Source organism: Sinocyclocheilus anshuiensis, unplaced genomic scaffold (assembly GCF_001515605.1).
Source record: "Sinocyclocheilus anshuiensis isolate Anshui unplaced genomic scaffold, SAMN03320099.WGS_v1.1 scaffold626, whole genome shotgun sequence".
Classification (NCBI taxonomy): domain Eukaryota; kingdom Metazoa; phylum Chordata; class Actinopteri; order Cypriniformes; family Cyprinidae; genus Sinocyclocheilus; species Sinocyclocheilus anshuiensis.
Genome location: NW_015544167.1, coordinates 199,592 through 215,269, shown reverse-complemented (window position 1 = coordinate 215,269; position 15,678 = coordinate 199,592). Strand labels below are relative to the sequence as shown.

The window sequence follows — 15,678 nt, the reverse complement described above, 5'->3', positions numbered from 1 at the left end:
TTTGGCATAAAAGAAAAATCGATAATTTTGACCCATACAATGTATTTTTGGCTATTGCTACAAATATACCCCAGCGACTTAAGACTGCTTTTGTGCTCCAGGGTCACAAATTATAACGGAGTGTCTATTTACACTAGTGCAAATAGCCCGCCTTGTTGGCAGAGGCTATTTACACTAGCTCCACCCACAAACGTGTGATAGGGATGGTCAACACTATAGAAGACGGCCGATAATCGTCAGCTTCAGTGGCGAAGACGATAAAGCGCGTACCGTAGTCTTTTTGACGCGATCAACCTGGGTTCGAATTGAACTTTTTTTTTCTCTCTTTTCAAATCTCATATCACATCGGAAAGGCATTTATTTTCAATAAAAATGAAGGAAATAATCAAAAAGTTGAAAATAAAGTATCGGGTAGGGTTAGGGTAGGTGTAAGGAGGGCTTTATTGTCCCAATTAGGTGGCATCCATTTAATAATTTGAATTAAAATTACATTTTACACTCAATACGTTATTACTGCATAATGTTTTATAATGTACTATAATACTGAGGTGCAGATAATTGCCACTATTTGCAATAAGTAGTGTAAATAGCAGAAAATCCTGCTATTTTAACAGTGTAAATAGCATCCATCACTATTTGCACTTAGTGTAAATAGCATCTATCGCTAAGAAAATATGCTATTTAGTGCAAATATTCGCTGCCAATATTATAAATCTATACTGTTTTTGGTTGTGCTTTTATACCTATTAATGTAGAACTGCTAAATAAACTTTATTTATTTATTTAATAAAACATGTACTCTACATTTTTTTGTGTGTGTATTTCAGAGCCAAACTTCTGGAGAGTGAAGCAGTGAATGAAAACCTGAGGAGAAACCTCACGCGAGCGTCCAGCCGTCCTCCGTTTTACGGATCGTCTGGAAGTTTTTCTCCGGCGCTGCTGGGGCCCGACCTGAGCCGAGAGACCTCCGACATAATTGAGATCGCCAAGAAAGATCTGGAGAAACTGAAGAGGAAGGAGAAGAAGAAAAAGAAGAGGTAAAAAGAGGGTGAAAGTGATCTCAGTCTGAGGTGGTAATATTTTTTTATAATAATAAAACAATAGTACACATACTGAAAATATATGGAAAAAAAGGATGAAAATGGATGATAAAGGATGACAAATACACAGATAAAGCAGCAATCACACATCTAATGCAAAACATTTGCTCTTCAATTTGTTGAATCAGTGCTCAAAGCTTCCCGTCTTTGTGAAATTTTTGTAAAAGTATCTTTTTTTTTTTCACAACGTTTTTGTGTTGTGTTATGCAATGGAAGACTAAATCTAGTGAACTCTAGTAAACAAAAAAACCCTACAGAGATATCATATCAGCCATAATATATATATTAAAGGGGTCATGAATTGAGAAATCAGCTCTTACTTGAGCTTTTGATATATACTGTAAGAGATCATCGTACAAAAAGAATATCCTGTAAGTTTCAGAACTGAAAACGTCCTTGTTTCTGAAATAAAAGCTTTTATTGACAACATCAACGCCTAATTCTGTAGCCCCGCCCACTGATTCACGCATGACATAGTAGGGAAATAACACGAGTGGCGCTAAACCGGATCGAGCAACATGCCGTTAAAGATCGCAAAATATAGTGCAGTGCCTGGTTGTGGAAGAACACAGTCGCTGCATAACCTTCCTTCAGATTCAAATATTAGGAATGCATGGTTGCTTTATTTTTAATGAAGTTTCAGCTCGCGTGAGTAAAACATTGAGCGTTTGTTCGCTTTATTTCACCGCGGATTCCTTTGTAAACAAGACACAGGTCGACGCTGGATTTGCAGAGAGACTGAGATTAAAAAGCAATGCTGTGCCGTCTACATCAGATCCGACAGGAATGGCGCAGCACACTTATGTGAGTAAAACATATTTGTACTGTGTCACTATTGCTTTGTTTCGCTTGATATGTCCTGATTATGTGTATGTGTCTAAAGTCACAGAAGGCTCCAACTATGAAGGACGTAGCTTGTCAAACAGACACACAGAAAGGTAGTTTACGATGCAAAACTATTATCCAATCACAGCAGTGGGCGTTTACTTCCAAGTCTTCAATGCGGCACGCCCATAAAAACCCAGCGTTTCTCGAGCCGGCCTCAAAACCAGGGTAGAAAATTGCCTATTACTTATTGATTTTGATGTTTTTGAATGTAAACACCACGCGAACGTGGTGATAAGTGGACCTCAGACAACAGTATAAAATAATAAAAAAGCCAGTTCATGACCCCATTTAAGATGATGTGTCCTTATCCACATTGAACTTCTTTGTGATCAACAGCTGTCTGTACTAATGTGTGCACCGTACCCCTCTCTATCTGTCTCTCTGCGCTCCTCGTTTCCTCTCTTTAACCCTTCACCTCTGACCTCTGAAGACTCCAGCAGCTGCTGAGTGACAAGAGAGAGGAGGATGAGGAGGAAGAGGTGGAGGAAGACAGGTTTGTCCCTGTGTCTCTCTTTCCCCTCGCTGCCCTCTATAATTACCCATAACCCCCTGTGTTTCATCGCTGCTCGTAATCTTTAAATTCTGGTTGTCTCTCAGCAGGTAGTTTCCAGTCTTGGAGAACAGCCCACAAAATGTTTATACTTCATTTGTGTACTTTGATTTCTTTTGATTTATTATTTTTTTTTTTTTCAAATACACCTTAAAGCAGTGGGTGAATCTCACAAATTTGGCATAAAAGAAAAATCGATAATTTTGACCCATACAATGTATTTTTGGCTATTGCTACAAATATACCCCAGCGACTTAAGACTGCTTTTGTGCTCCAGGGTCACAAATTATAACGGAGTGTCTATTTACACTAGTGCAAATAGCCCGCCTTGTTGGCAGAGGCTATTTACACTAGCTCCACCCACAAACGTGTGATAGGGATGGTCAACACTATAGAAGACGGCCGATAATCGTCAGCTTCAGTGGCGAAGACGATAAAGCGCGTACCGTAGTCTTTTTGACGCGATCAACCTGGGTTCGAATTGAACTTTTTTTTTCTCTCTTTTCAAATCTCATATCACATCGGAAAGGCATTTATTTTCAATAAAAATGAAGGAAATAATCAAAAAGTTGAAAATAAAGTATCGGGTAGGGTTAGGGTAGGTGTAAGGAGGGCTTTATTGTCCCAATTAGGTGGCATCCATTTAATAATTTGAATTAAAATTACATTTTACACTCAATACGTTATTACTGCATAATGTTTTATAATGTACTATAATACTGAGGTGCAGATAATTGCCACTATTTGCAATAAGTAGTGTAAATAGCAGAAAATCCTGCTATTTTAACAGTGTAAATAGCATCCATCACTATTTGCACTTAGTGTAAATAGCATCTATCGCTAAGAAAATATGCTATTTAGTGCAAATATTCGCTGCCAATATTATAAATCTATACTGTTTTTGGTTGTGCTTTTATACCTATTAATGTAGAACTGCTAAATAAACTTTATTTATTTATTTAATAAAACATGTACTCTACATTTTTTTGTGTGTGTATTTCAGAGCCAAACTTCTGGAGAGTGAAGCAGTGAATGAAAACCTGAGGAGAAACCTCACGCGAGCGTCCAGCCGTCCTCCGTTTTACGGATCGTCTGGAAGTTTTTCTCCGGCGCTGCTGGGGCCCGACCTGAGCCGAGAGACCTCCGACATAATTGAGATCGCCAAGAAAGATCTGGAGAAACTGAAGAGGAAGGAGAAGAAGAAAAAGAAGAGGTAAAAAGAGGGTGAAAGTGATCTCAGTCTGAGGTGGTAATATTTTTTTATAATAATAAAACAATAGTACACATACTGAAAATATATGGAAAAAAAGGATGAAAATGGATGATAAAGGATGACAAATACACAGATAAAGCAGCAATCACACATCTAATGCAAAACATTTGCTCTTCAATTTGTTGAATCAGTGCTCAAAGCTTCCCGTCTTTGTGAAATTTTTGTAAAAGTATCTTTTTTTTTTTCACAACGTTTTTGTGTTGTGTTATGCAATGGAAGACTAAATCTAGTGAACTCTAGTAAACAAAAAAACCCTACAGAGATATCATATCAGCCATAATATATATATTAAAGGGGTCATGAATTGAGAAATCAGCTCTTACTTGAGCTTTTGATATATACTGTAAGAGATCATCGTACAAAAAGAATATCCTGTAAGTTTCAGAACTGAAAACGTCCTTGTTTCTGAAATAAAAGCTTTTATTGACAACATCAACGCCTAATTCTGTAGCCCCGCCCACTGATTCACGCATGACATAGTAGGGAAATAACACGAGTGGCGCTAAACCGGATCGAGCAACATGCCGTTAAAGATCGCAAAATATAGTGCAGTGCCTGGTTGTGGAAGAACACAGTCGCTGCATAACCTTCCTTCAGATTCAAATATTAGGAATGCATGGTTGCTTTATTTTTAATGAAGTTTCAGCTCGCGTGAGTAAAACATTGAGCGTTTGTTCGCTTTATTTCACCGCGGATTCCTTTGTAAACAAGACACAGGTCGACGCTGGATTTGCAGAGAGACTGAGATTAAAAAGCAATGCTGTGCCGTCTACATCAGATCCGACAGGAATGGCGCAGCACACTTATGTGAGTAAAACATATTTGTACTGTGTCACTATTGCTTTGTTTCGCTTGATATGTCCTGATTATGTGTATGTGTCTAAAGTTACAGAGGGCTCCAACTATGAAGTTAGTTTGTAGTTAGTTTACTATGCAAAACTGTTATCCAGTCACAGCAGTGGGCGTTTACTTCCAAGTCTTCAATGCGGCACGCCCATAAAAACCCAGCGTTTCTCGAGCCGGCCTCAAAACCAGGGTAGAAAATTGCCTATTACTTATTGATTTTGATGTTTTTGAATGTAAACACCACGCGAACGTGGTGATAAGTGGACCTCAGACAACAGTATAAAATAATAAAAAAGCCAGTTCATGACCCCATTTAAGATGATGTGTCCTTATCCACATTGAACTTCTTTGTGATCAACAGCTGTCTGTACTAATGTGTGCACCGTACCCCTCTCTATCTGTCTCTCTGCGCTCCTCGTTTCCTCTCTTTAACCCTTCACCTCTGACCTCTGAAGACTCCAGCAGCTGCTGAGTGACAAGAGAGAGGAGGATGAGGAGGAAGAGGTGGAGGAAGACAGGTTTGTCCCTGTGTCTCTCTGTCCCTTATCTGCCCTCTATAATTACCCATAACCCCCTGTGTTTCATCTCTGCTTGCAGTCTTTAAATTCTGATTGTCTTTCAGCAGGTAGTTTCCAGCCTTGGAGAACAGCCCAGAAAATGTTTATACTTCATTAATGTTCTTCGATATATATATATATATATATATATATTCCAAATGCAGAAGTGAACCAACATGTATCAGAAAACTGAAGTGGAAACTGCAAACACTGCATTATTGAGCAACATTAGTATATCCCTCTATATGTTTTATTTTAAATCCATGTTTCTGTACATGTGACAGCTCTAAAATTAGTCCCGTAACCATGATGAAGAAAGATCCCATCACATTCCTCATTTCTCCTCATTAGTTAATTTCAGTCACTCCCACAACAGCATCACTGACAGTGACTGTGTTTAAAGCAGCGGAGCTTCTGCTGTCTCTGCTCTAAAACACAGAAGCAGCTTCACACCATGATTGTTCTGGGTCTGATCACCCGTCTCGTGCTGAGAGCATTCAGTGCTCAGGCAAAAGTGGTCCATAGCTTTAATGAGTGTGATGAGTTTTTCTACCTAGGCACAGAACCAAGCGGAATGGACCAGAATGCTGAGAAAATCTGTCAGAAGCTGGAAAATGGAGGCTTACATTATGCTACTCTGTACTCGGTTCATCACAAGATCCCTCTCTACAGCGCCTACAAATTGGACGCTAGATGCCTAGGCGACACTGAAAGGAAAGACATCTGGCACCTCGAGCCACAGGTGACTATGAGCTTAATACAAAAGACTTTCTTTCGCAGTTGAAGCTCAGCATTCTATAAGAAGCAGATCAGTTCATTAAACTATTGGTCTATATATATATATATATATATATATATATATATGTTTTTCAAGTACAGGTTTCCATAAGGTTTACTTGTAATTCTCTTATACCATAAACACTGAACATTTATTTTTATGATCCATCCTCTCTCTGAAGTTGCTGCTGTACTTTGCTGACTATATGTAAATGACCTCTGTTATGATTGTCTAACCCAGGGGTAGGCAAGTTCGGTCCTAGAGAGGTCGTGCCTAAGAACGCCCCTTAGCTGTTATAAATTCACTGTAAACCACGGCTTCACGGGGCTTATTGCTTTATTATTTATATCTTTATATTTTATTTTATATGTGCTTTATTTCAATTAGCTAAAGCTGTTTTTAATAGTAAAACTATTATTAATAAATGGTTTGAGTAAACCAGAAAGGAAGTTTTGAATTGTCTGTTTTCAAAAGAGCAAATTCTGTTTTTAATATGTTACCATTTAACTTCTCTGTTGCATCATGTGTCTGTCATAACACCATGTTATTTTTCCTTCCCTCCTAATTTAGTTTTTCTGTTTTGTTTCAGATAATCTATGCTGCATAGTGTATATATATATATATAAACCTTACAAAACAGATTTGAATTTCTAGTTTTGATTTTTCCTGCAGTGCCAACAAAGATGAAACACTTGACAGCGAACAGAAGATTAACGAGAGAGAGCAGTTAGAATCGACCAATCAAGAGCCAGAGATGGTATGATTGACAGGCCGCTTGCCCTATCAGAACACATTTTGTGTGGAGGGTGGAGCTCATCATTCAGTCTTTGACATGAGATTGTTTCCCTCAGGAGGCCAGTGACCGTGAGGAGGGAGATGGAGAGGAAGACGAGGAGGATGTTGAGGAAGAGGAAATGGATGCAGAGGAGAGCTCTGATGAGTCTGACTCTGACCTGGATGAGAAGGGTACTGATGTTTACTGTGAAATAATAACTTTACCTTGATATGATTTAGAAAACGACTGCTTTTTAGAGACTTCAACTAGTACTAAAGCTATATGCTGCGAATTTTCATTAAATTCTCAATAAAACATGATTTTAGTAAGCCAGATCTAATTATTTTATTTTTATTTTATTATTAACTTTATTTTATTATTTATTTATCTTAAGTAATGAAGTGCAAGAGTTTTGCTGTTTTGTAAATATACAACAAAGCACATATATAATATACAGTACTACTTTTTTAAAGCAAATTTCAATTTAAAACGAGGCCTGAAAATGGCAAAAACTGCACAAAACTCGTAGAGGAAATTCAAAATGAATGACTTCCTGTTGCGTTTAGGATTTCGCTCCAAGAGACTTTTTTGTAGGTGTTGGGACATTACATGAATGTACTGAATTTCGTAAGTGAAACGTAGTGGGAGGGGTGCTTCGTTGAAATTTTATAGGTGGCACTATCGAGCCATTTTGCCATGCATATCAGATGTAAATTTTCTACAGTTCTGATGCATGTGCAAAGTTTCATGAGTTTTTGAGCATGTTTAGGCCCTCAAAAATGCGATTTATTTTGGAGAAGAAGAAGAATTAACGGAGCACGGCACACTGCAGTGCTCGGGCCCTAATATGATGCCCATTTAATGCCTGTCTTTTTGTAAACATAATTTTGAAGTATTTTTATTGTTTTCGAATTGATTAGAGGACTTCCAGGCAGATCTGGCCAACATCACGTGTGAGATCGCCATCAAGCAGAAGCTGATCGATGAGCTTGAGAACAGTCAGAGACGTCTGCACACGCTCAAACAACAGTATGAGCAGAAACTCATGATGCTGCAGAGCAAAATCAGAGACACGCAGCTGGAGCGAGACCGTGTGCTGCACAACATGGGTAAGGACACATACACCACCGCTACGCTATATGATGCACGATGCTGGGGTCGATGTAATATCATCATAAAATGCCAGTAACAGCTCAGTTTAGTTTCCATATCTGCAGTACTGAACCAGTATGTTTAACCAGAAAGAAATACAGGGTAGGGTCTTATTTTTATCCTTCAGAAATAGATTGAGTTGCAAAAAGTGTTGGAGCCTGGTATTTTGGGGGGAGGGGTTTAAAAATAAGTGTTATAATAAGTAATAAAATAAGTAATATTCTGTTTTATTTTTGTTTTGTATTGTTTTTTTGTTTGTTTTTGTTTTGTTTTTGTGTTTTGTTGTTTTTTGTTTTTTGTTTTTATTTATTTATTTTGCTTTGTTTTTTAATGGTTTTGTTTTGTTTTTGTGGTTTTGTTTTGTTTTGTTGGTTTTTTATGTTTTTGTTTTGTTTTTTGTTTTATTTTTTTGTTTGTTTTGTTTTGTTGTAGGCTCTGTGGAGTCATGCTCTGAGGACAAGACCAAACGGATAAAAGCAGAGTACGAGAAGAAACTCGGTGTCATGAACAAAGAGCTCCAGAAACTACAGGCGGCTCAGAAGGAACACGCTCGTCTACTGAAGAACCAGTCACAGTACGAGAAGCAACTGAAGAAACTACAGCTAGATCTGGCGGAAATGAAGAAAACCAAAGTGAGAGTCACCATGGAGACATGGCTGTGCACTGAATCACTGAAACATGCTGAATCACCATTACAACATAAAATATTTGATCACAAACTGCGCCTCCCAGTGGTCCACAGACGCAACACCCCTACTCCCAACATATGCAAAAATTCATTTAGAATTGCCTCCTTTTCACAAAATCTCCACTAAATTGTTTATAGATGGCTATAAAAAATAAACATTGACATAAAAATTTGAATTTATTTGTTATATATTTTATTGTGTTATAACCACACAAGTGTACAAAAAATTATATATATATATATATATATATATATATATATATATTAAGTGAAATTAGGACCAAGTAATGATCGAGTACATGATATGCTAATTATTAAACTGAATTGATCAGTTATACACATTTTCTCACATAATATTTTCTGTGAAAATAACACAAATTAAGATAATTCAAATTAAAGATTAAATTAATTGACATTAACTGTGAAATTAATTGAATATTTTGCTATTTTACTATTCTTGCATGATATATGAGTAGTAATGTTGCTGTTCTAAACTTATGTACTCTTGTATAGTAGCAGTAGTCCACACTCTGGTATGTCTAATTAGTTTGTATGGACTGAATCCTACAGTTAATCCAGAATTGAAATGAGCTGACTGTTGGTAGGTGCGTCTGATGAAGCAGATGAAGGAGCAGCAGGAGAAGAGCAGGATGGCCGAATCCCGCAGGAACCGAGAAATTGCCACACTTAAAAAGGACCAACGCAAACAGGAGGTGCATGATGGGAAAATAACACTAATGCAGCATGAAAGAGCCAACTGACAGTGAAATGTGTTCAACGTGTGTTGTGTTTTTCTCTTGTACAGCATCAGCTAAGACTGCTTGAAGCTCAGAAGAGACAACAGGAACTTATTCTGCGCAGGAAGACTGAGGAGGTGAAATATTCCCCTCAATTTTGCCTCTACTGTACCTCCAATATGTGACTCATTGATGTTTGATGCACACAATAATATTTATCAATTTAAAATGTGTTATTAAGGTTATACATTTCATTTCTTTAAACCTGCAAATACCCTGAAAATAAAAGTCACTTGCTTTGATATTTTTGTTATGTAATGCACTTAAGCACTTCAGTGTTGTTATTGATACCTAAAACGCAAACTACTGAAAATAGTTTGGTAAATTAAATATATATATATATATATATACATTAAAATAATATATAAATATTTAATGAAAACTTAAATAAAAAAAAGGAAAGAAAAAAAGAAAAGAAAATTAGAAATGTTGCCCTGGCAAGTAACTGAAATAAAAATACTAATTATAGAAATAATAATAATAATAAAAAAAAAACACATAACAAATTTACTAGAACTTCAACTAAAATTAAAACTGAAAATCAAAGCTAATTCAAAATATTGATTACTATTAGAATATTACATAAATAATACAAAAATAACACTGATGCACTTATACACTATAATACGCTTATGCCTTGGCAACTAACTGAAAAAAATAAGTACTAAAAATGATCAAAAACTACATATAAATTAAAGTTAAATAGAAATCTAAAAAACACATCTAAAAATTTCAAAACACAATAACAAAATTGCTAAAATTATCATATATCAAAATAAAAATTTACAAATAAAAGCTAAACACTAAATAATTATCTAAATACTTTCAGATAATAAATTTGAACATTGTAAAGTCTTACTACTATGCAAGTGAAAAATTACCATGTAAACACTGATACTTCAATTTGGGTATTTAGGTATATTTAATTTATTTTGATAGTCAGTTAATATGTTAATTATTTTCTTAATCTCTCAGTTCATTTGAGCAAGTTACAAAAGGCCAAATTGCGTTTTTCCAGAGTTTCCTGTAGTGATTGCTGCTGTGTCTATATATATATATATATATATATATATATATATATATTAAGTGAAATTAGGACCAAGTAATGATCGAGTACATGATATGCTAATTATTAAACTGAATTGATCAGTTATACACATTTTCTCACATAATATTTTCTGTGAAAATAACACAAATTAAGATAATTCAAATTAAAGATTAAATTAATTGACATTAACTGTGAAATTAATTGAATATTTTGCTATTTTACTATTCTTGCATGATATATGAGTAGTAATGTTGCTGTTCTAAACTTATGTACTCTTGTATAGTAGCAGTAGTCCACACTCTGGTATGTCTAATTAGTTTGTATGGACTGAATCCTACAGTTAATCCAGAATTGAAATGAGCTGACTGTTGGTAGGTGCGTCTGATGAAGCAGATGAAGGAGCAGCAGGAGAAGAGCAGGATGGCCGAATCCCGCAGGAACCGAGAAATTGCCACACTTAAAAAGGACCAACGCAAACAGGAGGTGCATGATGGGAAAATAACACTAATGCAGCATGAAAGAGCCAACTGACAGTGAAATGTGTTCAACGTGTGTTGTGTTTTTCTCTTGTACAGCATCAGCTAAGACTGCTTGAAGCTCAGAAGAGACAACAGGAACTTATTCTGCGCAGGAAGACTGAGGAGGTGAAATATTCCCCTCAATTTTGCCTCTACTGTACCTCCAATATGTGACTCATTGATGTTTGATGCACACAATAATATTTATCAATTTAAAATGTGTTATTAAGGTTATACATTTCATTTCTTTAAACCTGCAAATACCCTGAAAATAAAAGTCACTTGCTTTGATATTTTTGTTATGTAATGCACTTAAGCACTTCAGTGTTGTTATTGATACCTAAAACGCAAACTACTGAAAATAGTTTGGTAAATTAAATATATATATATATATATATACATTAAAATAATATATAAATATTTAATGAAAACTTAAATAAAAAAAAGGAAAGAAAAAAAGAAAAGAAAATTAGAAATGTTGCCCTGGCAAGTAACTGAAATAAAAATACTAATTATAGAAATAATAATAATAATAAAAAAAAAACACATAACAAATTTACTAGAACTTCAACTAAAATTAAAACTGAAAATCAAAGCTAATTCAAAATATTGATTACTATTAGAATATTACATAAATAATACAAAAATAACACTGATGCACTTATACACTATAATACGCTTATGCCTTGGCAACTAACTGAAAAAAATAAGTACTAAAAATGATCAAAAACTACATATAAATTAAAGTTAAATAGAAATCTAAAAAACACATCTAAAAATTTCAAAACACAATAACAAAATTGCTAAAATTATCATATATCAAAATAAAAATTTACAAATAAAAGCTAAACACTAAATAATTATCTAAATACTTTCAGATAATAAATTTGAACATTGTAAAGTCTTACTACTATGCAAGTGAAAAATTACCATGTAAACACTGATACTTCAATTTGGGTATTTAGGTATATTTAATTTATTTTGATAGTCAGTTAATATGTTAATTATTTTCTTAATCTCTCAGTTCATTTGAGCAAGTTACAAAAGGCCAAATTGCGTTTTTCCAGAGTTTCCTGTAGTGATTGCTGCTGTGTCTCTCAGGTGAGTGCTCTGAGGAGACAGGTGCGACCCATGTCAGGAAAGGTCACACGAAAGGGGAATCTGCCTGAAACAAGCCAGGACCTCTCTCACAGAGCAGGTCGCACATACTCGGCCTCCGGAGCACCTAATGGAACCAGGTACATTATACAGGCTTCATGTGCGTTAATATGTGTACAGTATGTGAGCTCATTCTGCTGTGACGGACAACTGTTTGCTTTAGATTATACCATCGCAGGACGATTGGGGTGTACTCTACCCGATTGGCTCGTGGGAAATGGCAGAGTCTGGAACGCCGTGTCTCTGATATTATCATGCAGCGCATGACCATTTCCAACATGGAGACCGACATGAATCGTCTTCTAAAGGCATGAATCTACCTGTTATCATGAAAAACACCTACCTAACAATGTTAAACCTGCATTAATGCTAATGTAATTGTAAGATAACCAGTGTTGGGGAAAGTTACTTTTAAAAGTAATGCATTACAATATTGCGTTACTCCTTACAACTAATTGCATTACTTAGTTACTTTTATGGAAAGTAGTACTGTCAAAATTAGCGCGTTAAAGGGATAGTTCACCCAAAAATGAAAATGAGCGGGTGTTGCAGTACATCAGTCCAAAAGAAGTGAAATAAAGCACATCCATCCATAATAAAAAGTGTCTCACACGGCTCCGGGGGGTGAACAAAGGCCTCCTGTGGTGAATCGATGCGTTTTTGTAAGAAAAATATCTATATTCAAAATGTAATAATCACTTTAATCTAGCTTGTGCCAACAGTTGTACACGGAAGCAGCTCCGGGAGCATTTTTCATTTGCACAAATGCAATTTGGGATTTTTTTTAATCGATTGACAGCACTAATGGAAAGTAATGCATTACCTTACTTTTGTGTTACTTTTTGTCGCCTGGGCTGTTTTTTTAATAACGAAAAAACAAAAGTTATATTTTTGGCAACTGTAAAGGCCCTTTCACACCAAAAGTGAAATTAATAAGACTGAGGCTGAAGGAAGTGCTTCTGATTTGATTTCTCTCAACACAGGGACAGGAGAGCTGTCAGTGAATAAAGGGGAAAACAAAGTTACTTGCATTACTTATTTGAAAAAGTAACTACGATATTCTCTTGTAAAATTAAAAGTAATGTGTTACTTCACTAGATACTACATAACTCGCGTTACTTGTAATGCGTTACCTCCAAAACTGGAGATAACATTTACATTCCTAAAATATAAAGAAAAATATAAGGCTATGTACAAACTTGTTTAGCTTCTCGTCGTCTGAAATCCCGTCCACAGCAACGTGAAGAGCTGACGCGCCGGCGGGATAAGATCAGCAGAAAGAGGGAGAGACTGCTGGCGGAGGAACCGGAGGTAGAAAAAGATGTTCAGTCTCTGAATGAGGAGCTGGAGTCTCTGCTGGCCAACATCGACTACATCAACGACAGCATCTCTGACTGCCAGGCCAACATCATGCAGATGGAGGAAGCCAAGGTGAGGCAACTCTCAGTCAGTTTATTAAAATGACTCTTGAATATCTGAATCAGTTCACTGAACTTGCTCTAGTTGCTTCCGATTGACAGGGTCCCTATGCAGTGTTCACTCTGCATGTCATCAGATGTAGACACATACGTCACGTATATTAAACTATTAGGGGTGTAATGGTTCTCGGTAAAAAATCTAACCGTACCGTTCTCCACCCACGGTTCGGCACGCACTTGCACCGCGGTTCAACTTAAATCTGACAACGCATCTGTAATATGGCTTGTTAAAAATAACAACACAGAAAACAGACAGAGATCAGCTAATGTATGTTTCTGTCGATGGATACACATTCTGGCTTCATACATTACAACAACAGCGATGAACAAAAAAAAGAAACGTGGACAAACCTGTCACTCTTTGTAAACTTTGTTCAATGTGAGTGCCGTATGCTGGAATATGAGCAGTCATTGATGCCGTCATCACCCGGGTGCTGATAACGCAGGCGAGACCCGAACAGCACATGCTGCTATCTGTTTAAGCTAAACGCATTTAAGCCTTGCCAGTTAAACATTCAAGAGCCAGAAGACGCGAATGAGAACTCACGTGCACAGTGAGAAGATCTGTGTGTGCGCTCATCTGAAGCGCCAAACCCACAGAGAGCGCGCAAATATTGAGTCTTGTGCTTGACAAATTCACACAAAAATTATGTCAACATGGCCGTCTTAGTGAGTATCCTAGAAGACATAATCGGTTGAACGTACGGTATCAGTGTACTGGATCTGTGCATTGTCTTAAAGTTTTTAATGTTAATCAAACAACAAAAGACAAGGAAATCACTCACTGCTCTTGATTGAATCTTGATTGTAACTTTAATAAGGATGAATCTTTAATTTATACAGTCAAATATGCAATGCTATTTTACATTTGATTATTTTATTCAATTTCTGTACCTAAAAACTAATGTTAGACCTACCTAAAAAAAACTGAAAAGCACTGTTTATTTCATTTGTATCTTTGCTCTATTGTATTTATTTGTGCTGTTGCTTGTAGTTAGATTATTTGTTCTTATTTTCTTTAATTTTTTTGACAGTATAGTCTTTTTTCCCTAAACATAGCACATATCAAACTGTACCGAGACCTTGACTCTAAAACCATGACACAAACTGAACATACATGATACCGTGAGCAATTTGAACTGTTACACCCCTGTAAACTATGATGACATAATATACTTCTGAAAATAAATATATATTACCATACGTTTGTGTAATAAGCATGTGGATATAATACATCCATGAGTATTATATTAATATGCTTTTATCATTAAGTGAGTATTAAATGTCATATTTGAAAGTGCTAAATTGAGTGATAATTATCTGTTGTGATGTTTAATATGAAAATAAATGTAAGTTGGTTATATTAGATGTGTCTTATGTAAGATGGAACCATCACATATTGCACAATTTTTACCCATGAACAACCGCATATACAGTAAACTAGGGCTGTGCTATATGGACAAAAAAAATACTGTTACGATTTTTTTGATCAATATTGCGATTTAGATTTTAATCAAAATGTTGACACACTATTTCTTTACACGCACACTTTACATTCATAAATGCTTCATTCATAAATGCAATGTTCTGCTTGACCACATATTTTGAAGTAGTTGTTTTATGAACCCATTTTTAATTCCAATTTCAATACCACAGCAAAAACTACTAGCCTAACTAATATAAAGTTATTAACGTTATTAAAGAGAAAACATTTAATAGTAAAATAAGAACAATTAAACAAATTACAAGTAATAACACAAATAAATAGAACAGAACAAAGATACCTGGGACAGATGAAACTCAATAATAATGCCATATAATAATAATAATAATAATAATAATGAAATAAATTTAATAATAATAATAAAAATAAAAATAATAATAAAACTCCTTTTCACCACCTTTAGTACTGGAGAGATGAGCAATGACTGGTGTAAATTACCCTCTCCACTTTCTGCGAAGTCATGAATCAGTGTACCTTTATTCCCTATGCCATTAGCAGCTCCCTTCGAACTGGACATGTTCTCTCCCTTCAGATTGGAATGTATCATAATATGGCCGAATCCCCTGTT

General features: G+C 35.7%; 1 protein-coding gene across 1 annotated transcript in view; it reads left to right on the top strand.

Annotated features, from left to right (window-relative positions):
- The window catches only part of LOC107695915 (kinesin-like protein KIF21A), a 44,232-nt gene that overhangs the window by 4,612 nt on the left and 23,942 nt on the right, over window positions 1–15,678 (top strand). The window contains exons 8-18 of the mRNA XM_016496027.1: window positions 828–1,037; window positions 2,419–2,481; window positions 6,665–6,749; window positions 6,844–6,958; window positions 7,688–7,876; window positions 8,352–8,551; window positions 9,213–9,320; window positions 9,413–9,481; window positions 12,072–12,208; window positions 12,292–12,436; window positions 13,365–13,559. Of these exons, the coding sequence (XP_016351513.1) occupies window positions 828–1,037; window positions 2,419–2,481; window positions 6,665–6,749; window positions 6,844–6,958; window positions 7,688–7,876; window positions 8,352–8,551; window positions 9,213–9,320; window positions 9,413–9,481; window positions 12,072–12,208; window positions 12,292–12,436; window positions 13,365–13,559 (1,516 nt within the window). The remainder of the gene's footprint in view (window positions 1–827; window positions 1,038–2,418; window positions 2,482–6,664; window positions 6,750–6,843; window positions 6,959–7,687; window positions 7,877–8,351; window positions 8,552–9,212; window positions 9,321–9,412; window positions 9,482–12,071; window positions 12,209–12,291; window positions 12,437–13,364; window positions 13,560–15,678) is intronic.